The sequence below is a fragment of the Oncorhynchus tshawytscha genome, linkage group LG31 (assembly GCF_018296145.1).
Source record: "Oncorhynchus tshawytscha isolate Ot180627B linkage group LG31, Otsh_v2.0, whole genome shotgun sequence".
NCBI classification, from domain to species: domain Eukaryota; kingdom Metazoa; phylum Chordata; class Actinopteri; order Salmoniformes; family Salmonidae; genus Oncorhynchus; species Oncorhynchus tshawytscha.
Genome location: NC_056459.1, coordinates 32484743 through 32511457, shown reverse-complemented (window position 1 = coordinate 32511457; position 26715 = coordinate 32484743). Strand labels below are relative to the sequence as shown.

At 45.8% G+C, this 26715-nt stretch overlaps 1 protein-coding gene across 12 annotated transcripts in view; it reads right to left on the bottom strand.

The window, feature by feature from the left end:
• Nucleotides 1-2163: 2163 nt before the first annotated feature.
• The window catches only part of LOC112238603 (alpha-tubulin N-acetyltransferase 1-like), a 51076-nt gene continuing 26524 nt past the window's right edge, over nucleotides 2164-26715 (bottom strand). For 3 of the 12 annotated variants that reach the window (XM_042309894.1, XM_042309899.1, XM_042309898.1), the window contains 6 exons: nucleotides 25519-25564; nucleotides 15604-15678; nucleotides 12529-12748; nucleotides 5121-5224; nucleotides 4781-4853; nucleotides 2164-3378 (listed from right to left, as the gene is read on the bottom strand). In XM_042309894.1, the coding sequence (XP_042165828.1) occupies nucleotides 2784-3378; nucleotides 4781-4853; nucleotides 5121-5224; nucleotides 12529-12748; nucleotides 15604-15678; nucleotides 25519-25564 (1113 nt within the window). In that variant the 3' untranslated portion in view covers nucleotides 2164-2783. Of the gene's footprint in view, nucleotides 3379-4620; nucleotides 4854-5120; nucleotides 5225-5766; nucleotides 6336-12528; nucleotides 12749-15603; nucleotides 15679-22257; nucleotides 22304-25518; nucleotides 25565-26715 lie in introns of those variants that run through there. The other 9 variants (XM_042309897.1, XM_042309896.1, XM_042309901.1 and 6 more) reach the window with 9 other exon arrangements.

The following is a 26715-nucleotide window of genomic DNA, read 5'->3' as shown; positions in this document are numbered from 1 at the left end:
TTGAATCATTTTGAAATTTCAGGCTCTAACAACAAAATGTGGAAAAAGTCAAGGTGTGAATATGTTCTGAAGGTGCCGTTTTGTGTGTAGTGTGTATAGTGTGTTGTGTGTAGTGCAAGTTAAACCCAACGCAGTTCACACTGATAGAGGCCCGCTCAAGGAAGTAGCCTTTTTAAAGACTCTGGGGGAAGGGGGGGAGTTTCCTTCAAATACATCCCTCAGGTGAATGGTTTTATTAACACATCAAGACAGATAATTTGTTGCTAGATCGCAAGTCATTTGGCACTACTAGATCATTCAAAAGCTGTATCACTTCCAAGTAGGCCATCTCACAGTAACTTTGTACCCAAGTAGGGAATGCCCCATCAGGCCTTGGCAAACAAAACTCAGTGTTGGTTTGATGCTGTTCTTTATGACTGCAGTGTTCTGAACCGTATATGACAACAGACTCCATTTAATTGTGGGAAACCAAGAGAGAAACCCTTACACTTCATGCTACATTTGTAAATATTTTAAACCGAAATCTGAAGAGAATCCAACAGATAAACAAAGGATATATGATTTATTTCAAGTGTATCATTTGTTTATACTGAACCTCATGTTAAATGTTGGTTGTCAGACTATTTTAAAGAAAAATAAATCCAGATTTTTGTACATATGACAGTAGTCCTTGGACTTTAAGCGTTGGTGCGGTTGTTCAGTGAGAACAATAACTTAACACGCTGTGTTCTATATGCCAAGCTGTGTGACTCATTACAAATAGAACCTTTAGAATGAACCGCCCCATTCAAGCTGTGTGACTCATTACAAATATAACCTTTAGAATGAACCGCCCCATTCAAGCTGTGTGACTCATTACAAATATAACCTTTAGAATGACCCGCCCCATTCAAGCTGTGTGACTCATTACAAATAGAACCTTTAGAATGAACCGCCCCATTCAAGCTGTGTGACTCATTACAAATAGAACCTTTAGAATGACCCGCCCCATTCAAGCTGTGTGACTCATTACAAATAGAACCTTTAGAATGAACCGCCCCATTCAAGCTGTGTGACTCATTACAAATAGAACCTTTAGAATGACCCGCCCCATTCAAGCTGTGTGACCCATTAAACAGAATCTTTAGAATGAACCGCCCCATTCAAGCTGTGTGACCCATTACAAATAGAACCTTTAGAATGAACCACCCAATTCAAGTCAATGATGGCATAATGGGATGGAGGTTCCTAAGCCCCTTCTATAGATTATACTTATATGATGTGACCCCCCCCCCTCTTAGCTTGTGGAAGTGTTGCCGGGATACCAAGCCTGTCTGTACAGTACGTGTCATGACAAGAGGAAAGAGCCAGATGGACGGGACGTGCTGTACGCATCATCATGGAACACGACTCCTAGACAAAAAAAAACAAATAGCAAGAAGAACGCCTTGGAGTCAGTTTCCATGGTGATCGTGAGCAGTCTGTGTTGGTCTTTCTGTCTGGCTGGTTAATGATACAGTCATCGTGAGCAGTCTGTGTTGGTCTTTCTGTCTGGCTGGTTAATGATACAGTCATCGTGAGCAGTCTGTTGCACTTTCTGTCTTGGTTAATGATACACGTTGACATACGCCAATTGTATAAAACATTAAGAACACCTGCTCTTTCCATGACAGCTTTCACCTGGATTCCCCTGGTCAGTCTATGATCCCATATTGATGTCACTTGTTAAATCCACTTTAATCAGAGTAGATGAAGAGGAGGAGACGGGTTAAAGAAGGATTTTTAAGCGTTGAGACATGGTTTGTGTGTGTGTGTGCCATTGAGGGTGAAAGGGCAAGACAACTCAATATCAGGAAGGTGTTCTTACTGTTTAGTGTTCATTAGGGCACACTGTAGCAAAACGTTTTCAAACAGAAAAACAAAAATCTCAATTTCTTATTGGATAAATCCATGTAGTTCCTCCCTGTTTTTTCAAAATGTTCTTCCATTTGGTGCCTAATGAACACAACCCTGCTTTGGTACTGACATGTCTGAGGTTTAGTGGTTTACTGGACCCACCCAGCCAGTAAACAGCGCTGCAGCTGGTTCAACAGACTATTATTGTGGAGGGGATTTGATTGATAACACAGGGCTAACTCATAATGCTATTCCATCAACATTAGGGACAAGTCTGTTTCTGTGATCGTCTGTGTAGCTAATTTATTTATAGAAAAAAACACATTGCCATTCATAACATAATACCTTTCTCTTCAGATTTAAAAAAAAAAACACACAAAAACACATTTGAATGAAATGGTTACAACAAAATGAATTAAAGTGGCATAAAATATGTCTGGTAAACTCAAGTCGAATGGAATTTCAAGCATGGCTCCCATTGCCCTTGCAGATTTTAGGTGTGTAAAACTTTGCCATTCACTGCCACATTCTGATCATTGCGCTGTAACCCATCATGTTACACTCTCGCACGGTCTATGTACATCCCAAATGGCACCCTACGACCTTGGCTCTGGTAGAAAGTAGTGCACTAAAAAGGGTGCCATTTGGGACAGATGCAACACTCAGTGATAAGAGACATCTGGCTGACTATTGCTGCGTACCGACCAAACCCCTCACTCATTCTGTCTTGTTATAAACATAGTACCACTAATTAGTGATCAGGAAAGAGGGATGAAGGGAAGTGGAGGAGGATTGGATTTCTTCTCTTATCTCTATTCTCTTCATCTGTATCCATATGTGGCTTTCTTCTCTCATCTCTTTTCTCCCCACTCTTGATCCCTAATCATCAGTCTGTTTGTCCATGTGCGTCACCAGGGTCTGGTGTTTCTATAGTCCTGCCTGGCCCACTGGGCTGTGTTACAGCAGCTCTCACCCAGCATCCACGACCACCCTCCTGTCCCCATGTCCCTCTCAGGCTTTGATGGTCCCTTCTCAACCACCACCAGGGGCCCTCCTCCTACTCCCCAGGAGCTTCCTCCTCTACCTCTGTCCCTCTCAGGCTCCGATGGTCCCTTCTCAACCACCACCAGGGGCCCTACTCCTTCTCCCCAGGAGCTTCCTCCTCTACCTCTGTCCCTCTCAGGCTCCGATGGTCCCTTCTCAACCACCACCAGGGGCCCACCTCCTACTCCCCAGGAGCTTCCTCCTCTACCTCTGTCCCTCTCAGGCTCCGATGGTCCCTTCTCAACCACCACCAGGGGCCCACCTCCTTCTCCCCTACCCCTTCCTGGAAAGGGCTCTCCTGCTAGCCCCTTCTCCAGCACCCTGGTCTCTGTCTCGGCCTGTCTGTCTGGTTCTCTGGTGGCCATCATGATGGTCTGGGCACAGAGCGGCTCCTTCCTGGACGGGGGCGGCTCCTTCCTGGACGGGGGCGGCTCCTTCCTGGACGGGGGCGGCTCCTTCCTGGACGGGGGGCAGAGGTGGGAGAGACACGTGAGGTCCAAAATTATTGGGACAATGACTTTGCACATTAATACACAACTGAATTTGTCCGAATACTTTTGGTCCCCTAAAATGGGGGGGGGGGACTATGTACAAAAGGTGTGTAGTTTCTAAACAGTTTACCCCGGTATGGATGAAAATACTATACAATTGAAGCTGATAGTCTACACCTTAACCTCATAGTCATTGTATCATTTCAAATCCAAAGTGCTGGAGTCCAGAGCCAAAACAACAAATGTGTCACTGTCCCCATACTTTTATAGCTCACTGTATATAGGCAGGGACCTGGTTGAAACGGAGGGATGAAGAGAGAAGAAGAGGCATGATGGAGGCGATGAGTGTGACAGAGAAACAGAGAGAGTAAAGAAGGAAGATAAATCATTTTGGTGCCGCAGAGGGAGAACAAAGAAAAGGTCATTGTCAAAACACAGGTCTTCTGTAATTCAGGTGTAAACACCATTCTTTCATTTGTATCACTATTCAATGCCTGTCCAATCTGTTTAATTTATTTTACCTTTATTTAACCAGGCAAGTCAGTTAAGAACAAATTCTTATTTACAATGACGGCCTAGGAACAGTGGGTTAACTGCCTGTTCAGGGGCAGAACGACAGATTTGTACCTGGCAGATCGGGGGTTTGAACTTGCAACCTTCCGGTTACTTGTCCAACGCTCTAACCACTAGGCTACCCTGCCGCCCCTACACTCTAACCACTAGGCTACCCTGCCGCCTCTTCACTCTAACCACTAGGCTACCCTGCCACCTCTACACTCTAACCACTAGGCTACCCTGCCGCCCTACACTCTAACCACTAGGCTACCCTGCCGCCTCTACGCTCTAACCACTAGGCTACCCTGCCACCTCTACGCTCTAACCACTAGGCTACCCTGCCGCCTCTACGCTCTAACCACTAGGCTACCCTGCCGCCTCTACGCTCTAACCACTAGGCTACCCTGCCGCCCTACACTCTAACCACTAGGCACCCTGCCGCCTCTACACTCTAACCACTAGGCTACCCTGCCGCCTCTACACTCTAACCACTAGGCTACCCTGCCGCCTCTACACTCTAACCACTAGGCTACCCTGCCGCCTCTACACTCTAACCACTAGGCTACCCTGCCGCCTCTACACTCTAACCACTAGGCTACCCTGCCACCTCTACACTCTAACCACTAGGCTACCCTGCCGCCTCTACACTCTAACCACTAGGCTACCCTGCCGCCTCTACACTCTAACCACTAGGCTACCCTGCCGCCTCTACACTCTAACCACTAGGCTACCCTGCCGCCCCACATCTGTGAGATGTATAACCTTCTAATAGTGTTTCTATGTGAGGGTGAGTTAGGACTCCTTGGCTGTCAAACCTGTCTCTGTGTCCCAGTGGCTCTCTCTGTCCTCCGATGTCAGTCTCTCTGTCTCTCAACACTGGTCTCAAACCTGAGGAGACACACAGCACTAACAGGTCAGAGGTCAGAATGGACAGCACAGTACATCCATGGGCATGCTGGGTAATGTAGTTTGTCCCAAATGGTACCCCTATTCCCTATGTAGTGCACTACTTTTAACCAGGGTCCCTAGGGCTCTGGTCAAAAGTAGTGCGCTATATCGGGAATAGGGTGCCTTTTGGGATTACAACCCGTAGTTCTTAATGGCGTGTTCTTACGGTGTACTACACATGTCCCGTAGCCAATCAAATCTGGTTACCTGGCAGTATGAAGATGTTCGGCTGTGTCTCCAACAACTGCCCAAAACCCCGGGTGTTGACGTGGCGGCTGTAGAGGTTGCCCCTGGCAACCAGGCCCTGTTGGCTACCACGGCGATGGGAGCAGGGAAGAGCAAGGGAATGTAAAAAAAAAAAAAAGAAAAGACCAGGAGAGAACAGGGCACAGAGAAGGATGTGGGAGAAATGAGGTAGGGAGCGAGACAGAAACAGGGTAGTACAGGACCAAGGAAAAAGATAAAAAGAGAAGGAATTGTGTTTGAATGGAAAAAAAGCAACAGAATTCAACATAAGAAAAACACAAAATGAAAACATAATTAGCAAAAACAAAAGGTATAAGAGAATGCTTGACAACTCATACATACAATAACAAAAGGTCAATAACCATGTGATGTCAGAATAGATGCTTAGAGTCATGGGGGAGGAGTTAGTGGAACAAGTAGTGCCTGATAGAAAAAACTGGTCAATATCAAATTCTAGGTAATGTTTCTTATTGGCCACATGTTTCCATGACAATGTGACAAGTCAAGTTTTATATATTTAAAAAAAAAAGACTATTGTGAGAAAAATTGTAATTAATAAATAAACACGTTAACTGCTGTACAATGAATATGACTACAAAAGTCTTCGTGTTATTTTAGTAGCCTCGTACATTTTTTATTGAGAGTATTTTAGGTTAAAGGTCAAACTATTAGTGAAATACAAGCTCCAAAATGGCGGACAGAAAGAAATATCACTTTTCTCATTTTGTTGGGAGATAAGTTTTAATAACTTCTAGAAAACGTCAGGCAAAAAGGTACAGGCAGCATCATAAGTCCCTCAACGGGACGACCAACGCAACTAGGAAAGGTTGAACGACTTCTAACAGACATAGGGAGTCATATCCCTTCTGTTTCATAGTAAATGAATCATTGAAATAATACTAAACTCCCTGGCCATGACAGACAGATCGGTAGGTTGCATCCTGATCGTGCATGGATTTATCAATGGTGTAAACATCGGGGGGGTTCCACCATTGATAAATCCATGACGGGAAGTGTGCAAGTACAAACTTCAAGAGAAGGGTGGAGAATTGGGATGCAGACATAGGCTAGCTAACAGGCTAAAAACCACAGGCCTTCCTTTTAAAAAGGATCAAACTGTGGTGGGGAGAGTCACAAGGTGGTCAATGGAAGCCGAGCTGCGATCGGTTAAGGGAACTGTCCTCATGTTAACGATGGAGGAGGAGGAGGAGGAGGCAGAGAGCCAGAGAGAGGAGGATGTGAGGAAGGAGGAGGATTAGATGATTGTATTTGTGAGAGTGGACAAATGAAATAAAAGGGGATGGTGAACACAAACGAGAGAACAAGAGAAAGAAAGACAGACATAGAGAAACAGTGTTTAGAAAGACAGGCCACAGAGAGAGAGAGAGAGAGAGGACTTCTGGTCACACAGGACAATTAGAGAGGAGAGAGAGAGAGAGGACTTCTGGTCACACAGGACAATTAGAGAGAGAGAGAGGACTTCTGGTCACACAGGACAATTAGATAGAAGAGAGAGAGCACTTCTGGTCACACAGGACAATTAGAGAGAGAGAGAGCACTTCTGGTCACGCAGGACAATTAGAGAGAGAGAGAGAGAGCACTTCTGGTCACACAGGACAATTAGAGAGAGAGAGAGAGCACTTCTGGTCACGCAGGCCAATTAGAGAGAGAGAGAGAGAGGACTTCTGGTCACACAGGACAATTAGAGAATTAGAGAGAGAGAGCACTTCTGGTCACACAGGACAATTAGAGAGGAGAGAGAGAGGACTTCTGGTCACGCAGGACAATTAGAAAGAGAGAGAGAGCACTTCTGGTCACGCAGGACAATTAGATAGAAGAGAGAGAGCACTTCTGGTCACACAGGACAATTAGATAGAGAGAGAGAGAGCACTTCTGGTCACACAGGACAATTAGACACAGGAGAGAGAGAGAGAGCACTTCTGGTCACACAGGACAATTAGAGAGGAGAGAGAGCACTTCTGGTCACGCAGGACAATTAGAGAGAGAGAGAGAGCACTTCTGGTCACGCAGGACAATTAGAGAGGAGAGAGAGAGAGCACTTCTGGTCACACAGGACAATTAGAGAGAGAGAGAGAGAGAGAGAGAGAGGACTTCTGGTCACACAGGACAATTAGAGAGAGAGAGAGGACTTCTGGTCACACAGGACAATTAGAGAGAGAGAGAGAGCACTTCTGGTCACGCAGGACAATTAGAGAGAGAGAGAGAGAGAGAGAGAGAGAGAGCACTTCTGGTCACGCAGGACAATTAGAGAGAGAGAGAGAGAGAGAGCACTTCTGGTCACGCAGGACAATTAGATAGAAGAGAGAGAGAGAGCACTTCTGGTCACACAGGACAATTAGAGAGAGAGAGAGAGCACTTCTGGTCACGCAGGACAATTAGAGAGAGAGAGAGAGAGCACTTCTGGTCACGCAGGACAATTAGAGAGAGAGAGAGAGAGAGCACTTCTGGTCACGCAGGACAATTAGAGAGAGAGAGAGCACTTCTGGTCACGCAGGACAATTAGAGAGAGAGAGAGAGAGAGAGCACTTCTGGTCACGCAGGACAATTAGAGAGGAGAGAGAGAGAGCACTTCTGGTCACGCAGGACAATTAGAGAGGAGAGAGAGAGAGAGCACTTCTGGTCACGCAGGACAATTAGAGAGAGAGAGAGAGAGAGCACTTCTGGTCACGCAGGACAATTAGATCAGAGAAGAGAGAGAGAGAGCACTTCTGGTCACGCAGGACAATTAGAGAGAGAGAGAGAGAGCACTTCTGGTCACGCAGGACAATTAGAGAGGAGAGAGAGAGAGAGCACTTCTGGTCACGCAGGACAATTAGATAGAAGAGAGAGAGAGAGAGCACTTCTGGTCACGCAGGACAATTAGAGAGAGAGAGAGAGAGATCACTTCTGGTCACGCAGGACAATTAGATAGAAGAGAGAGAGAGAGCACTTCTGGTCACGCAGGACAATTAGAGAGAGAGAGAGAGAGCACTTCTGGTCACGCAGGACAATTAGAGAGGAGAGAGAGAGAGAGCACTTCTGGTCACGCAGGACAATTAGATAGAAGAGAGAGAGAGAGCACTTCTGGTCACGCAGGACAATTAGATAGGAGAGAGAGAGAGCACTTCTGGTCACGCAGGACAATTAGATAGAGAGAGAGAGAGAGCACTTCTGGTCACGCAGGACAATTAGAGAGGAGAGAGAGAGAGCACTTCTGGTCACGCAGGACAATTAGAGAGAGAGAGAGAGAGCACTTCTGGTCACGCAGGACAATTAGAGAGAGAGAGAGAGAGCACTTCTGGTCACGCAGGACAATTAGATAGAAGAGAGAGAGAGAACACTTCTGGTCACGCAGGACAATTAGAGAGGAGAGAGAGAGAGAGCACTTCTGGTCACGCAGGACAATTAGATAGAAGAGAGAGAGAGAGCACTTCTGGTCACGCAGGACAATTAGATAGAAGAGAGAGAGAGAGCACTTCTGGTCACGCAGGACAATTAGAGAGGAGAGAGAGAGCACTTCTGGTCACGCAGGACAATTAGATAGAAGAGAGAGAGAGCACTTCTGGTCACACAGGACAATTAGAGAGGAGAGAGAGAGAGGACTTCTGGTCACGCAGGACAATTAGAGAGGAGAGAGAGAGAGGACTTCTGGTCACGCAGGACAATTAGAGAGGAGAGAGAGAGCACTTCTGGTCACACATGACAATTAGAGAGGAGAGAGAGAGCACTTCTGGTCACACAGGACAATTAGAGAGAGAGAGAGAGAGGACTTCTGGTCACGCAGGACAATTAGAGAGGAGAGAGAGAGCACACTTCTGGTCACAATTAGAGAGAGAGAGAGAGAGCACTTCTGGTCACGCAGGACAATTAGATAGAAGAGAGAGAGCACTTCTGGTCACACAGGACAATTAGAGAGAGAGAGAGAGAGAGCACTTCTGGTCACACAGGACAATTAGAGAGGAGAGAGAGAGCACTTCTGGTCACACAGGACAATTAGAGAGGAGAGAGAGAGCACTTCTGGTCACACAGGACAATTAGAGAGGAGAGAGAGAGGACTTCTGGTCACACAGGACAATTAGAGAGGAGAGAGAGAGCACTTCTGGTCACACAGGACAATTAGAGAGGAGAGAGAGAGGACTTCTGGTCACGCAGGACAATTAGAAAGGAGAGAGAGAGCACTTCTGGTCACGCAGGACAATTAGATAGAAGAGAGAGAGCACTTCTGGTCACACAGGACAATTAGATAGAAGAGAGAGAGCACTTCTGGTCACACAGGACAATTAGAGAGAGAGAGAGAGAGCACTTCTGGTCACACAGGACAATTAGAGAGGAGAGAGAGAGCACTTCTGGTCACGCAGGACAATTAGATAGAAGAGAGAGAGCACTTCTGGTCACACAGGACAATTAGAGAGAGAGAGAGAGCACTTCTGGTCACGCAGGACAATTAGAGAGAGAGAGAGAGAGGACTTCTGGTCACGCAGGACAATTAGAGAGAGAGAGAGAGCACTTCTGGTCACACAGGACAATTAGAGAGGAGAGAGAGAGAGAGGACTTCTGGTCACGCAGGACAATTAGATAGAAGAGAGAGAGAGAGAGCACTTCTGGTCACACAGGACAATTAGAGAGAGAGAGAGAGCACTTCTGGTCACGCAGGACAATTAGAGAGAGAGAGAGAGCACTTCTGGTCACGCAGGACAATTAGATAGAAGAGAGAGAGAGAGCACTTCTGGTCACGCAGGACAATTAGAGAGGAGAGAGAGAGTGCACTTCTGGTCACGCAGGACAATTAGATAGAAGAGAGAGAGAGCACTTCTGGTCACGCAGGACAATTAGAGAGGAGAGAGAGAGAGCACTTCTGGTCACGCAGGACAATTAGAGAGAAGAGAGAGAGAGCACTTCTGGTCACGCAGGACAATTAGAGAGAGAGAGAGAGAGAGAGCACTTCTGGTCACGCAGGACAATTAGAGAGGAGAGAGAGAGAGAGCACTTCTGGTCACGCAGGACAATTAGATAGAAGAGAGAGAGAGAGCACTTCTGGTCACGCAGGACAATTAGATAGAAGAGAGAGAGAGAGCACTTCTGGTCACGCAGGACAATTAGATAGGAAGAGAGAGAGAGCACTTCTGGTCACACAGGACAATTAGAGAGGAGAGAGAGAGAGGACTTCTGGTCATGCAGGACAATTAGATAGAAGAGAGAGAGAGAGCACTTCTGGTCACGCAGGACAATTAGAGAGGAGAGAGAGAGCACTCTGGTCACACAGGACAATTAGAGAGGAGAGAGCGAGAGCACTTCTGGTCACACAGGACAAGTAGAGAAGAGAGAGCGAGAGTGCACTTCTGGTCACGTAGGACAATTAGATAGAAGAGAGAAAGAGAGAGAGGACTTCTGGTCACACAGGACAATTAGAGAGGAGAGAGAGAGCACTTCTGGTAACACAGGACAATTAGAGAGGAGAGAGAGAGAGGACTTCTGGTCACGCAGGACAATTAGAGAGGAGAGAGAGAGCACTTCTGGTCACACAGGACAATTAGAGAGGAGAGAGAGAGAGCACTTCTGGTCACACAGGACAATTAGAGAGGAGAGAGAGAGAGCACTTCTGGTCACACAGGACAATTAGAGAGGAGAGAGAGAGCACTTCTGGTCACGCAGGACAATTAGATAGAAGAGAGAGAGCACTTCTGGTCACACATGACAATTAGAGAGAAGAGAGAGAGCACTTCTGGTCACACAGGACAATTAGATAGAAGAGAGAGAGAGAGAGCACTTCTGGTCACACAGGACAATTAGAGAGGAGAGAGAGAGAGAGGACTTCTGGTCACGCAGGACAATTAGATAGAAGTGAGAGAGAGAGACTTCTCACATGAGCACTTAGAGAGAGAGAGAGAGCACTTCTGGTGGTCACACAGGACAATTAGAGAGGAGAGAGAGAGAGCACTTCTGGTCACGCAGGACAATTAGAGAGAGAGAGAGAGGACTTCTGGTCACGCAGGACAATTAGATAGAAGAGAGAGAGAGAGCACTTCTGGTCACGCAGGACAATTAGATAGAAGAGAGAGAGCACTTCTGGTCACACAGGACAATTAGATAGAAGAGAGAGAGCACTTCTGGTCACACAGGACAATTAGATAGAAGAGAGAGAGAGAGAGCACTTCTGGTCACGACAGGACAATTAGATAGAAGAGAGAGAGAGAGAGCACTTCTGGTCACACAGGACAATTAGAGAGGAGAGAGAGAGAGAGGACTTCTGGTCACGCAGGACAATTAGATAGAAGAGAGAGAGAGAGAGCACTTCTGGTCACACAGGACAATTAGAGAGGAGAGAGAGAGCACTTCTGGTCACGCAGGACAATTAGAGAGGAGAGAGAGAGAGAGCACTTGGGTCAGGACAATTAGAGAGAAGAGAGAGAGAGCACTTCTGGTCACGCAGGACAATTAGATAGAGAGAGAGAGAGAGAGAACTTCTGGTCACACAGGACAATTAGAGAGGAGAGAGAGAGAGGACTTCTGGTCACGCAGGACAATTAGAGAGGAGAGAGAGAGCACTTCTGGTCACGCAGGACAATTAGAGAGGAGAGAGAGAGAGGACTTCTGGTCACACAGGACAATTAGATAGAAGAGAGAAAGAGAGAGAGGACTTCTGGTCACACAGAACAATTAGAGAGGAGAGAGAGAGAGAGAGAGGACTTCTGGTCACACAGGACAATTACATAGAAGAGAGAGAGAGAGAGAGGACTTCTGGTCACGCAGGACAATTAGAGAGGAGAGAGAGGACTTCTGGTCACACAGGACAATTAGAGAGGAGAGAGAGAGAGAGCACTTCTGGTCACACAGAACAATTAGAGAGGAGAGAGAGAGAGAGGACTTCTGGTCACGCAGGACAATTAGAGAGAAGAGAGAGAGAGCAGGAGGCTTGGAATCAGAGAGAAGGCACTTTACCCAGGGTCCTGTCCCAAATGGCACACTATTCCCTAGATAGTAGAAAGGGAATAGTCTGCCATTTGGGATGTACCCACAGTGCCCTGAGGCTGGCTCTTTTGCATGGAACAATACTCTTAATGAGAGGAATGATGTGTCCCGCTGCCAAGCCCTCCATCACTGGCAGAGACAGACAGGCCCTCAGCATAGAACACACTCTGCCTTTCAGATATACTGCTGTAGCACCTCTCCCACAATCCTGGGTTCAGCTACATAGATTTTTCAGTCAAGTAGTAGAAGTAGGGTTGCAAATTTCACGCAATGCTCCCAAAAATTCCCACGTCGGATGGTTCCCTCTGCTTCTTCCCTCCTGATTCCCGTGAATCAGGAATCACTCTGAGATTCCTGGAAAACCAGGACATTTCGGGACCTATTCTTGGGAATACCATACCTGGTGCGCTTTGCCCTGCAGTTGAGGCTGTTGATGAGTGGAGGGTGGGGGTTCGGGCCCCTGTTGGCCCCAGGGGCAGGTGCCGGGGCCAGGGCCGGATCGGGACGCTGGCGGCCCCTGCTTGGGGAGCACGGGGAGGATACCGACAATGGGGGAGAGAGGGGAGGAGCCGCGTGGCGACACAAAGGCCAGGGAAGAGCCCTCTGCTCCTCTCGCACAGCTGTAGACAAAACCACGAGGGAGAGGGAGAGGGGGAGACAATACCACGAGGGGGAGACAATACCACGAGGGGGAGACAATACCACGAGGGAGAGGGGGAGACAATACCACGAGGGGGAGACAATACCACGAGGGAGAGGGGGAGACAATACCACGAGGGAGAGACAATACCACGAGGGAGAGGGAGAGACAATACCACGAGGTGGAGACAATACCACGAGGGGGAGACAATACAACGAGGGGGAGACAATACCACAAGGGGGAAACAATACCACGAGGGAGAGGGGGAGACAATACCACGAGGGGGAGACAATACCACGAGGGGGAGACAATACCACGAGGGAGAGGGGGAGACAATACCACGAGGGAGAGACAATACCATGAGGGAGAGGGGGAGACAATACCACGAGGGGGAGACAATACCATGAGGGAGAGGGGGAGACAATACCATGAGGGAGAGACAATACCATGAGGGAGAGGGGGGAGACAATACCACGAGGGAGAGGGGGAGACAATACCACGAGGGAGAGGGGGAGACAATACCACGAGGGAGAGGGGGAGACAATACCATGAGGGAGAGGGGGAGACAATACCACGAGGGAGAGGGGGAGACAATACCACGAGGGAGAGGGGGAGACAATACCACGAGGGAGAGAGGGGGAGACAATACCACGAGAGAGAGGGGGAGACAATACCACGAGAGAGAGGGGGAGACAATACCACGAGGGGAGACAATACCACGAGGGGGAGACAATACCACGAGGGGGAGACAATACCACGAGGGAGAGACAATACCACGAGGGAGAGACAATACCACGAGGGAGAGACAATACCATGAGGGAGAGACAATACCACGAGGGAGAGGTGGAGACAATACCATGAGGGAGAGACAATACCATGAGGGAGAGGGGGAGACAATACCATGAGGGAGAGGGGGAGACAATACCATGAGGGAGAGACAATACCATGAGGGAGAGGGGGAGACAATACCATGAGGGAGAGACAATACCATGAGGGGGTGACAATACCACGAGGGAGAGGGGGAGACAATACCACGAGGGAGAGGGGGAGACAATACCACAAGGGAGAGGGGGAGACAATACCACGAGGGAGAGGGGGAGACAATACCACGAGGGGGAGGGGGAGACACAGTGATGACTGTCGAACAGAGTACCACTGCTACTACATTATTCAGAATCTAACACAAACTGATCTCTGTACAGTGCATCATCACTAGGCTGACTAGTGTCTCTGACAGACATTCATAAACAGCAAGATTTGATTAAGAGTTCGTAAATCTCACCGCTCCACTCATAAACAATGGTTATATAAACTCTATCCAACTATGGTGACATTTTACTGAGGCCAGAAGACGAACCAACCAACCGCACAGAGACACTGTGAAATGTGACTGGACAGAGAGGTTCTACAGTACTGTCGTCGGAACATCCTAATGTTTACAAAGCTGTTATCAATGCTTACCCTGGTGAATGGCTCAGTGGCTTTCAAACTAAACTGACCTAACCAGGCAGAATAGATGCCACACAGATGCCAACCGCCCTACAGCACTGTGTTTACAATGGGTGCAATGAAGTGGGAAATATAATCTACAAGTAATGATGTTTACTCCAGAGAAAATAATATGCATCTTCATCGGGCTGTCATACGATGTCACGACTGTGTATTTTAGTACAACGTAAATTGTGTCACGCTGATACACTATATTTACAAAAGTATGTGGACACCCCTTCAAATTAGTGGCTATTTCAGCCACACCCGTTTGCTGACAGGTGTATAAAAAAAATTGAAGCACACAGCCATGCAATCTCCATAGACAAACATTGGCAGTAGAATGGTCTTACTGAATAGCTCAGGAACTTTCAACGTGTCACCGTCACCGTGTCAACGTCACTGTGTCAACGTGGAGTAGCGCATAAAAAGAATCAGTCCTCAGTTGTAACAATCACTACCGAATTCCAAACTGCCTCTGGAAACAATGTCAGCACAAGAACTGTTTGTTGGGAACTTTTTTCCATGGCCGAGCACATAAGATCACCACTGTCATTGGACTCTGGAGCAGAGGAAACACGTTCTCTGGATTGATGAATCATTCTTCACCATCTGGCAGTACAACGGACGAATCTGGGTTTGGTGGACGCCAGGAGAACGTTACCTGCCCGAATGCACAGTACCAACTGTAAGGTTTGGTGGAGGAGGAAAATTGGTGTGGGGCTGTTTTCATGGTTCAGGCTAGGCCCCTTAGTTCTAGTGAAGGGAAATTTCAACAAAGCATTACATTTGAGATGATTCTGTGCTTCCAACTTTGTGGCAACACTTTGGGTAGGGGAAGGTCCTTTTCTGTTTCAGCATGACAATGCCCCCATGCACAAAGTGAGGTCCATACAGAAATGGTTTGTTGAGATTGGTGTGGAAGAACTTGACTGCCTGCACAGAGCCCTCATCTCAACCCCATCGAACAACTTTGGGATGAATTGGAATGTTCCAACATCTAGTGGAAAGCCTTCCCAGAAGACTGGAGGCTGTTATAGCAGCAAAGGGTGGACCAACTCCATATTAATGCCCATCATTTTAGAATGAGATGTTTGACGAGCAGGTGTCCACATACTTTTGGTGATGTAGTGTATGTTCTAGCTACAGTTTACTATGTACTGTACATGGGCTGGATTCCTGTTTTTTTTCTGGTTTCCTGGACACAGGTTAAGCCTAGTCCTGGACTAAGAAGAATCTCAATGACATGGGTTTTAATCCAGGACTAGCCTTAATCTGGGTCTGGGAAACTGGCCCATTAGGGTTTAGCCTGTATGTGTTCCTGTCCATAAGTCAACGGTGGCTCACCTTCTCTCTCCGTTAGTGAGTAGGGCTTGATCTCTCCGTCCGGCTTTTTGGGGGGAACCTTTCTCCACTGGGCCGCTGTTGAAGAATACAGTCAGCAAAGGGGAAAACATTACGGCGACCTTATGGCAACCTTATGGCAACCTTATGGCGACCCTGGGTACAAAGTGAGTAGACCTAAACATGCCATCTTACCTTAAGATAAACAAGCATCCTACTGGACTATACCTAAAACTCAGCAAAAAAAGAAGCGTCCTCTCACTGTCAACTGTGTTAATTTTCAGCAAATTTAACATGTGTAAATATTTGTATGAACAAAACAAGATTCAACAACTGAGACATAAACTGAACAAGTTCCACAGACATGCTGATTAACAGAAATAGAATAATGTGTCCCTGAACAAAGGGGGGGTCAAAATCAAAAGTAAAAGTCAGTATCTGGTGTGGCCACCAGCTGCATTAAGTACTGCAGTGCATCTCCTCCTCATGGACTCCACCAGATTGACCAGTTCTTGCTGTGAGATGTTACCCCACTCTTCCACCAAGGCACCTGCAAGTTCCTGGCACCTGGGGCAAGCCCTATCCTTCCTGGATATTTCTGGGTGGGGGACAGGTCCCAGACGTGTCTGGGGGATGGTCCTCACCCTCCTGATCCAACAGGTCCCAGACGTGTCTGGGTGGAATGGCCCTAGCCTCACCCTCTGATCCAACAGGTCCCAGACGTGTCTGATCCAACAGGTCCCAGAAGTGTCTGGGGGGGAATGGCCCTAGTCCTCACTCTCCGATCCAACAGGTCCCAGAAGTGTCTGGGGGGGAATGGCCCTAGTCCTCACTCTCCGATCCAACAGGTCCCAGAAGTGCAATGACAACTAGCTCAGTCCGATGATGCTGTGACACACCGCCCCAGACCATGACGGACCCTCCACCTCCAAATCGTTCCCACTCCAGAGTACAGGCCTCGGTGTAACTCTCATTCCTTCGATGATAAACGCGAATCTGACCATCACCCCTGGTGAGACAAAACCGCAACTTGTCAGAGAAGAGCACTTTTTGCCAGTCCTGTTTGGTCCAGCGACGGTGGGTTTGTGCCCATAGGCGACATTGTTGCCGGTGTGTCTGGTGAGGACCTGCCTTACAACAGGCCTACAAGCCCTCAGTCCAGCCTCTCAGCCTATTGCAGACAGTCTGAACACTGATGGAGGGATTGTGCGTTCCAGGTGTAACTCGGGGCAGTTGTTGTTGCACTCCTGTACCCGGTGTGATGTTCAGATGTACCAATCCTGTGCAGGTGTTGTTACATGTGCCACTGCGAGGACGATCAGCTGTCCGTCCTGTCTCCCTGTAGCACTGTCTTAGGCGTCTCACAGTACGGACATTGCAATTTATTGCCCTGGCCACATCTGCAGTCCTCATGTCTCCTTGCAGCATGCCTAAGGCACGTTCACGCAGATGAGCAGGGACCCTGGGCGTCTTTCTTTTGGTGTTTTTCAGAGCCAGTAGAAAGGTCTCTTCAGTGACCTAAGTTTTCAGAACTGTGACCTTAATTGCCAACCGTTTGTAAGCGTTAGTGTCTTAATGACCGTTCCACAGGTGCATGTTCATTCATTGTTTATGGTTCATTGAACAAGCATGGGACACAGTGTTTAAACACTTTACAATGAAGATCTCTGAACTTATTTGGATTTTTACGAATTATCTTTGAAAGACAGGGTCCTGAAAAAGGGACGTTTCTTTTTTTGCTGAGTTTACTATAATCCTGAGCAAATGTTTTTGTCCAAGAGCATTATGGTGGGCATTTTGATGAGACATTGAATTACAGTGGGTAGAGCCATATACACACACAGGTATGTAGAGCCATATATACACACACAGGTAGGTAGAGCCATATACACACACACACACACAGGTAGGTAGAGCCATATATACACACAGGTAGGTAGAGCCATATATACACACACAGGTATGTAGAGCCATATATACACACACAGGTAGGTAGAGCCATATATACACACACAGGTAGGTAGAGCCATATATACACACACAGGTAGGTAGAGCCATACACACACACAGGTAGGTAGAGCCATACATACACACAGGTAGGTAGAGCCATATACACACAGGTAGGTAGAGCCATATACACACACAGGTAGGTAGAGCCATATACACACACAGGTAGGTAGAGCCATACATACAAACAGGTAGGTAGAGCCATACATACACACAGGTAGGTAGAGCCATACACACACACAGGTAGGTAGAGCCATACACACACACACACACACACAGGTAGGTAGAGCCATATATACACACACAGGTAGGTAGAGCCATATACACACACACACACACAGGTAGGTAGAGCCATATATACACACAGGTAGGTAGAGCCATATACACACACAGGTAGGTAGAGCCATATACACACACAGGTAGGTAGAGCCATATACACACACAGGTAGGTAGAGCCATATATACACACACACAGGTAGGTAGAGCCATATACACACACACACAGGTAGGTAGAGCCATATACACACAGGTAGGTAGAGCCATATACACACACAGGTAGGTAGAGCCATACATACAAACAGGTAGGTAGAGCCATACATACACACAGGTAGGTAGAGCCATACACACACACAGGTAGGTAGAGCCATATACACACACACACACACACACACACACACACAGGTAGGTAGAGCCATATATACACACACAGGTAGGTAGAGCCATATACACACACACACACACACAGGTAGGTAGAGCCATATATACACACAGGTAGGTAGAGCCATATACACACACAGGTAGGTAGAGCCATATATACACACACAGGTAGGTAGAGCCATATACACACACAGGTAGGTAGAGCCATATATACACACACAAGTAGGTAGAGCCATATACACACACACACAAGTAGGTAGAGCCATATACACACACAGGTAGGTAGAGCCATATACACACACACAGGTAGGTAGAGCCATATACACACACACAGGTAGGTAGAGCCATATATACACACACACACAGGTAGGTAGAGCCATATATACACACACACACAGGTAGGTAGAGCCATATACACACACAGGTAGGTAGAGCCATATACACACACACAGGTAGGTAGAGCCATATATACACACACACACACAGGTAGGTAGAGTCATATATATACACACACACACAGGTAGGTAGAGCCATATATACACACAGGTAGGTAGAGTCATATATATACACACACACACAGGTAGGTAGAGCCATATATACACACACACACATAGGTAGGTAGAGTCATATATACACACACACACACACACACACAGGTAGGTAGATCCATATATACACACACAGGTAGGTAGAGTCATATATATACACACACACACAGGTAGGTAGAGCCATATATACACACACACACACAGGTAGGTAGAGCCATATATACACACACACACACAGGTAGGTAGATCCATATATACACGCACAGGTAGGTAGAGTCATATATATACACACACACACAGGTAGGTAGAGCCATATATACACACACACACATAGGTAGGTAGAGTCATATACACACACACACACACACACAGGTAGGTAGATCCATATATACACGCACAGGTAGGTAGAGTCATATATATACACACACACACAGGTAGGTAGAGCCATATATACACACACACACACAGGTAGGTAGATCCATATATACACACAGGTAGGTAGAGTCCATATATACACACACACACAGGTAGGTAGAGCCATATATACACACACACACACACATAGGTAGGTAGAGTCATATATACACACACACACACACAGGTAGGTACATCCATATATACACACACAGGTAGGTAGAGTCATATATATACACACACACACAGGTAGGTAGAGCCATATATATACACACACACACAGGTAGGTAGAGCCATATATACACACACACACACAGGTAGGTAGAGTCATATATATACACACACACACAGGTAGGTAGAGCCATATATACACACACACACACAGGTAGGTAGGTAGAGTCACACATATACACACACACACACACAGGTAGGTACATCCATATATACACGCACAGGTAGGTAGAGTCATATATATACACACACACACAGGTAGGTAGAGCCATATATATACACACACACACAGGTAGGTAGAGCCATATATACACACACAGGTAGGTAGAGCCATATATACACACACAGGAAGAGCCATAAATACAAACAGGAAGAGCCATAAATACAAACAGGAAGAGCCATAAATACAAACAGGAAGAGCCATAAATACAAACAGGAAGAGCCATAAATACAAACAGGAAGAGCCATATATACACACACAGGAAGAGCCATAAATACAAACAGGAAGAGCCATAAATACAAACAGGAAGAGCCATAAATACAAACAGGAAGAGCCATAAATACAAACAGGAAGAGCCATAAATACAAACAGGAAGAGACAAAAATACAAACAGGAAGAGCCATAAATACAAACAGGAAGAGCCATAAATACAAACAGGAAGAGCCATAAATACAAACAGGAAGAGCCATAAATACAAACAGGAAGAGCCATATACACACACAGGAAGAGCCATAAATACAAACAGGAAGAGCCATAAATACAAACAGGAAGAGCCATAAATACAAACAGGAAGAGCCATAAATACAAACAGGAAGAGCCATAAATACAAACAGGAAGAGCCATAAATACAAACAGGAAGAGCCATCAATACAAACATATCTCTACTAGTCTCATATGTGTGTATATGGCTCTGGTAGTGGGTGGGACTACAAACAGGTCTATTATTATCAGTGGTGTGGGGAAGGCAGCCAGGGACATTGTTAGGGGCAGTGTATCTATCTGATCTCAGGGTAACCATAGCAGCCTGGTACCTGGGAGGCTAGCTCCAATATATGATCATATATCTACAGTATATTGTAGATTGTGTCATATATTGGACCCAGCATGGGAGAGAAGCAGGGTAGTGATACACGAGAGAAAACAAAGAGACAAGAGAGAGAGAGACGGGTAGAAAGAGGGGTAGAAAGAGAAAGAGAGAGGGGTAGAAAGAGAAAGAGAGAGGTAGAAAGAGAGAGGTAGAGAGAGAGAGGGGTAGAAAGAGAAAGAGAGAGGTAGAAAGAGAGAGGTAGAGAGAGAGAGGGGTAGAAAGAGGGTAGAAAGAGAAAGAAGAGGGGTAGAAAGAGAAAGAGAGAGGTAGAAAGAGAAAAGAGAGGTAGAAACAAGAGAGGTAGAAAGAGAGAGAGGTAGAAAGAGAAGAGGTAGAAAGAGGTAGAAAGAGAAAGAAAGGTACAAAAGAAGAGAAAGAGAGAGGTAGAAAGAGAAAGAGGGGTAGAAAGAGAAAGAGGGGTAGAAAGAGAAAGAGGGGTAGAAAGAGAAAGAGGTAGAAAGAGAAAGAGGTAGAAAGAGAGAGGGGTAGAAAGAGAAAGAGGTAGAAAGAGAAAGAGGTAGAAAGAGAAGTAGAAAGAGAAAGAGGTAGAAAGAGAAGTAGAAAGAGAGAGGTAGAAAGAGAAGTGGAAAGAGAGGTAGAAAGAGAGAGAGAGGGGTAGAAAGAGAGAGAGAGGGGTAGAAAGAGAAGTAGAAAGAGAGAGAGAGGTAGAAAGAGAGAGAGAGAGGTAGAAAGAGAGAGACAGAAAGAGAGAGAGAGGTAGAAAGAGGTAGAAAGAGAGAGAAAGAAAGAGAGAGAAAGAGGTAGAAAGAGGTAGAAAGAGAGAGAGGTACAAAGAGAGAGAGAGGGGTAGAAAGAGAAAGAGAGAGGTAGAAAGAGAGAGGAAGAGAGAGAGGGGTAGAAAGAGGGGTAGAAAGAGAAAGAGAGAGGGGTAGAAAGAGAAAGAGAGGTAGAAAGAGAAAGAGAGAGGTAGAAAGAGAGAGAGGTAGAAAGAGAGAGAGGTAGAAAGAGAGAGAGGTAGAAAGAGAGAGAGGTAGAAAGAGAGAGAGGTAGAAAGAGGTAGAAAGAGAAAGAGAGGTAGAAAGAGAGTAGAAAGAGAGAGGTAGAAAGAGAAAGAGGGGTAGAAAGAGAAAGAGGGGTAGAAAGAGAAAGAGAGGTAGAAAGAGAAAGAGGTAGAAAGAGAAGTAGAAAGAGAAAGAGGTAGAAAGAGAAGTAGAAAGAGAGAGGTAGAAAGAGAAGTAGAAAGAGAGAGGTAGAAAGAGAAGTAGAAAGAGAGAGAGAGGGGTAGAAAGAGAGAGAGAGAGGTAGAAAGAGAGAGACAGAAAGAGAGAGAGAGGTAGAAAGAGGTAGAAAGAGAGAGAAAGAAAGAGAGAGAAAGAGGTAGAAAGAGGTAGAAAGAGAGAGAGAGGTACAAAGAGAGAGAGAAAGAGAGGTAGAAAGAGAGAGAGAGAGAAAGAGAGGTAGAAAGAGAAAGAGAGGTAGAAAGAGAGAGAGAAAGAGAGGTAGAGAGAGAGAGAGGTAGAGAGAGAGAGGTAGAAAGAGAGAGAGGTAGAAAGAGAGGTAGAAAGAGAGAGAGAGAGAGAGAGAGAGTGGAAAGAGGTAGAAAGAGAGAGAGGACAAGAGAGAGACAGAGGAGAAACAGGGGCCCTGAGATCAACAAAGGGACAGAGCAGCTAAAGGAGAACGTAAAGAGGAAGTGGATGTGAGACAGGAGGTAGGAGAAGAAGAAAAGAAAGAGATTGAGAGTTCCTTACAAAAAGCCATACATTCCCTGATCCGTCGGAGGAGAGGGAGTCGAGCCTGTGAAAGTTTGGTGAAACAAAAGCCGCGTTTGGAAACCGGAATAACAGAAAATGTAATTGGGAAATAGTGTCACAGAACAGCCCTTTCCAGGGATAGGGACTCTCCAAAAATGTACATTGTCCTGGAGGAGGGTGCAAATGGGGAATTGGGACATTTTTGTTGTTGTAGCCTACTCGTGTTCATTTAATGAAAATGGAAAATATTACAATATAGCACATCCCAAAAAAGTGTTTTTCCAGCTACTATGGAGTTCAGATCGACATGCTTCTGGGGACTGAAATACGAAATGTCTGCTACATGCTTGTATTGGCAATGTATATAAAGACAGTATTATCAAATCATAAACATGCTGCTACAGATTTGGGTCTGGTATGAAACCTTTGAGTGGTTTAAGACCAAATACATTGACAGGATTATGCCAAATCTCTCCATCATCAGTGCCTTCGGTATTCAGACCCATGGACTTCAAATTGATTATTTTTTTAAATAATAAAATCCTCAATCTACACACAAAATCCTATAATGACAAAGCAAAAACCAGTTTAGAAATGTTTGCAAATTCATACAAATACAAATTATATCACATTTACACAAGTACTCAGACCCTTTACTCAGTACTTTGTTGAAGCACCTTTGGCAGCGATTACAGCCTCAAGTCTTCTTGGGAATGACGCTACAAGCTTGGCTCACCTGCATTTGGGGAGTTTCTCCCATTCTTCTCTGCAGATCCTCTCAAGCTCTGTCAGGTTGAATGGGGAGCGTTGCTGCACAGCTATTATCAGGTCTCTCCAGAGATGTTCGATCGGGTTCAGTCCGGACTCTGGCTGGGCCACTCGAGGACATTCAAAGACTTCTCCCGAAGCCACTCCTGCATTGTCTTGGCTGTGTGCTTATGGTCGTTGTCCTGTTGGACGGTGAACCTTTGTCCCAGTTTGAGGTCCTGAGAGCTCTGGAGCAGGTTTTCATCAAGGATCTCTCTGTACTTTGCTCCATTCATCTTTCCCTCGATCCTGACTAGTCTTCTAGCCCCTGCAACTGAAAAATATCCCCACAGCATGATGCTGATACCACCACCATGCTTACAGGTCTGTGAGAGCCAGAAATCTTGCTTGTTTGTAGGTGACCAAATACTTATTTTCCACCATCATTTGCAAATAAATTCATAAAAAATCCTACAATGTGATTTTCTGGATTTTTTTTCTCATTTTCTCTGTCATAGTTGAAGTGTACCTATGATGAAAATTACAGGCCTCTCTCATCTTTTGAAGTGGGAGAACTTGCACAACTGGTGGCTGACTAAATACTTTTTTGCCTCACTGTATCTGGGGAAGGGTATAAAACAATTCCGTGTATGTTTCCAAGATCACAGTGGTCTCCATTATTGGGAGAGTTGGCCGTGCGACCAAACTGAGCAACTGAGCAAGAAGGACCTTGGTCAGGGAGGTGACCAATAACCATTTGACCACTCTGACAGAACTACAGAGTTCCTTGGCTGAGATGGTAGAACCTGCCTTGAAGGACACAGTCTCTACAGCACTTCACCAATAAGGACTTTATGGGCGAGGGGCCAGACATTTGAAAATATTCTGTGGCCTGATACATTTAACTCTTTGTCCTGATTGCAAAGTGCTATGTCTGGAGAAAACCGGGCACAGCTCATCACCTGTCTAACACCATCCCTACCGTGAAGCATGGTGGTGGCAGCATCATGCTATGAGAAAGCTTTTCAGTGCCAGGGACTGGGAGACTGGTAAGGATAGAGGGAACAATGAATGGAGCCAAATACAGGCAAATCCTTCACGAGAACCTGCTTCAGAGTTCAAACAACCTTAAATTGGGTCAAAGCAATGTTGAAATGGCTTCAGAACAGTCAAAACCCAGACTTGAATACCATTGAAAATATATGGAAAGACTTGAAGATTGCTGTTCACCACCACTCCCCATCTAATTTTAACAGAGCTTGAGAAAATATGCAAGGAAGAAGAATGGCAGAAAATCCTCAAATCCAGATGTCCAAAGTGGTTACAGACATACCCAAGACGACGCAAAGCTGTAATCGCTGACAAATGTGCTTCTACAAAGTATTGACTCAGGGGTATGAACACTTATGTAAATTAGATATTTCATTTTCAATACATTTGCAAACATTTCTAAAAACCTGTTTCACCTGTCATTATGAGGTAGTTATGTAGATGGGAGAAGAAAAAAAAATATTTAATACATTTTGAATTCAGGCTGTAAAAAGTCAAGGGGGTATAAAGGCCTCTGCAAGCTTCAGTTCGGCTGGCCACTAGCTTGATGAACCGAACGAGTGTGCTCGCATTCTCCATTAAAAGACCTTCGCTTGAAAAACAAGGGAAAAAAACGGTAATATACTGTTTGTCCATTTTGAGACTCCATAGCTAGAAGTCACTTCCTCAAAAAAGTCAGAAATCTGTCATTCATTTGGATGTTTTTGCAGAGGAGATATTAGGTGCGTAATTTTACATTGACTAAGATGTTTGGTGCAGTGTTTCTCAATGAAACAATGTGCATGAAAACGAGTCGTCTCTCGTTGAATGACAACAAAGACTTTATTGAAGAATCCCTACAGTCGACCAATCACCAACGAAGGGGCGTAGACTTTATTGAAGAATCCCTACTGCTGACCAATCACCAACGAAGGGGCGTAGACTTTATTGAAGAATCCCTATTGCTGACCAATCACCGACGAAGGGGCGTAGACTTTGGCTTGCCTCCAGAAAAATGTGTTGTGTGCCCGAACACCCGAAAAAAGTTCAAAAATCGTCATAAAATGGCATCATAATACATGCAAACTCTTCTGAACTGTTTTGGAAGAATCCGGAAGCCGTAAGTCAGCTGAAAACACTAGGGTGTCTGTTTTAATGGGAACAGAGAGAGGCAGCCTACTCCACATTAGACGTGCCACTAGAAGGCACCTGTGAGGGTGTGGATGCCCACGCTAGTCCAAACCATACTCCTATTACCACACCACCACAGGCATGAAGAAACAACTGTTGTGCGGCCAAATGGCACTCTTTTTCCTATTTAGTGCACTACTCTTGACCAGGACCCACAGGGCTCTAGTATAAAGTAGTGCACTATATAGGGAAAAGAGAACCATTTGGTACACAGGCAGTTACACAACACTATTCATCCAAAACAACACAGATAGAATTGAGATATATAGGCAGAATATTCTGGAATATTACCTGATTTTTTGGCGAAGAAACCGTCAAACACCACAAAGTTATTGACCTAGAAAGAGAGAGGGAGGGGGGTCAGAAGAGAGAGAGAGAAAGAAGGGGACAGGGTCCGAGAGAGAAAAGGGGACAGGGTCAAGAAGAGAGAGAGAGAGAAAGAGAAAGAGAGAGAAAGAGAGAGAGAAAGGGGGGCAGGGTCAGGAAGAGAGAGAGAGAGAGAGAGAGAGAGAGAGAGAGAGAGAGAGAAAGACTGATGACATGAAGGAAGATAAATAAATCACCAGGTAGATGATAGATACATGACATCCAGGTAATGTATTTAGTCTGTTTAACAGAATCATTACCCATAGGGCCAGCATGATGAGTAAGGCTTTGGAGGTTATTAACAGAATCGTTAACCATAGGGCCAGCATAATGAGTAAGGCTTTGGAGGTTATTAACAGAATCGTTAACCATAGGGCCAGCATAATGAGTAAGGCTTTGGAGGTTATTAACAGAATCGTTAACCATAGGGCCAGCATGATGAGTAAGGCTTTGGAGGTTATTAACAGAATCGTTAACCATAGGGCCAGCATGATGAGTAAGGCTTTGGAGGTTATTAACAGAATCGTTAACCATAGGGCCAGCATGATGAGTAAGGCTTTGGAGGTTATTAACAGAATCATTAACCATAGGGCCAGCATAATGAGTAAGGCTTTGGAGGTTATTAACAGAATCATTAACCATAGGGCCAGCATAATGAGTAAGGCTTTGGAGGTTATTAACATAATCATTAACCATAGGGCCAGCATAATGAGTAAGGCTTTGGAGGTTATCTCAGTCTGGAGGACACACTGTGGTGTAATCACAAACAGGAAGTGACTCATCGTGTGCATCCCAAATGTCACCCTATTCTCTTTATATTCCACTGCTTCGTACCAGAGCCCTATGGGTAACGTAGTGCACTACTTCTGACCAGGGCCCCTTGGGACACACTCATTGACCAACACGCTGTTGTTTATCCTCACCTTTCCATAACACCCTTTTAACAACACCCTCATAACAACATCACCCTTTTAACAACACCCTCATAACAACAACGACACCCTCATAACAACAACGGCACCCTCATAACAACAACACCACCCCCATAACAACAATAACAACACCCCCATAACAACAACAACACCCTCTTAACAACAACAACACCCTCTTAACAACAACAAC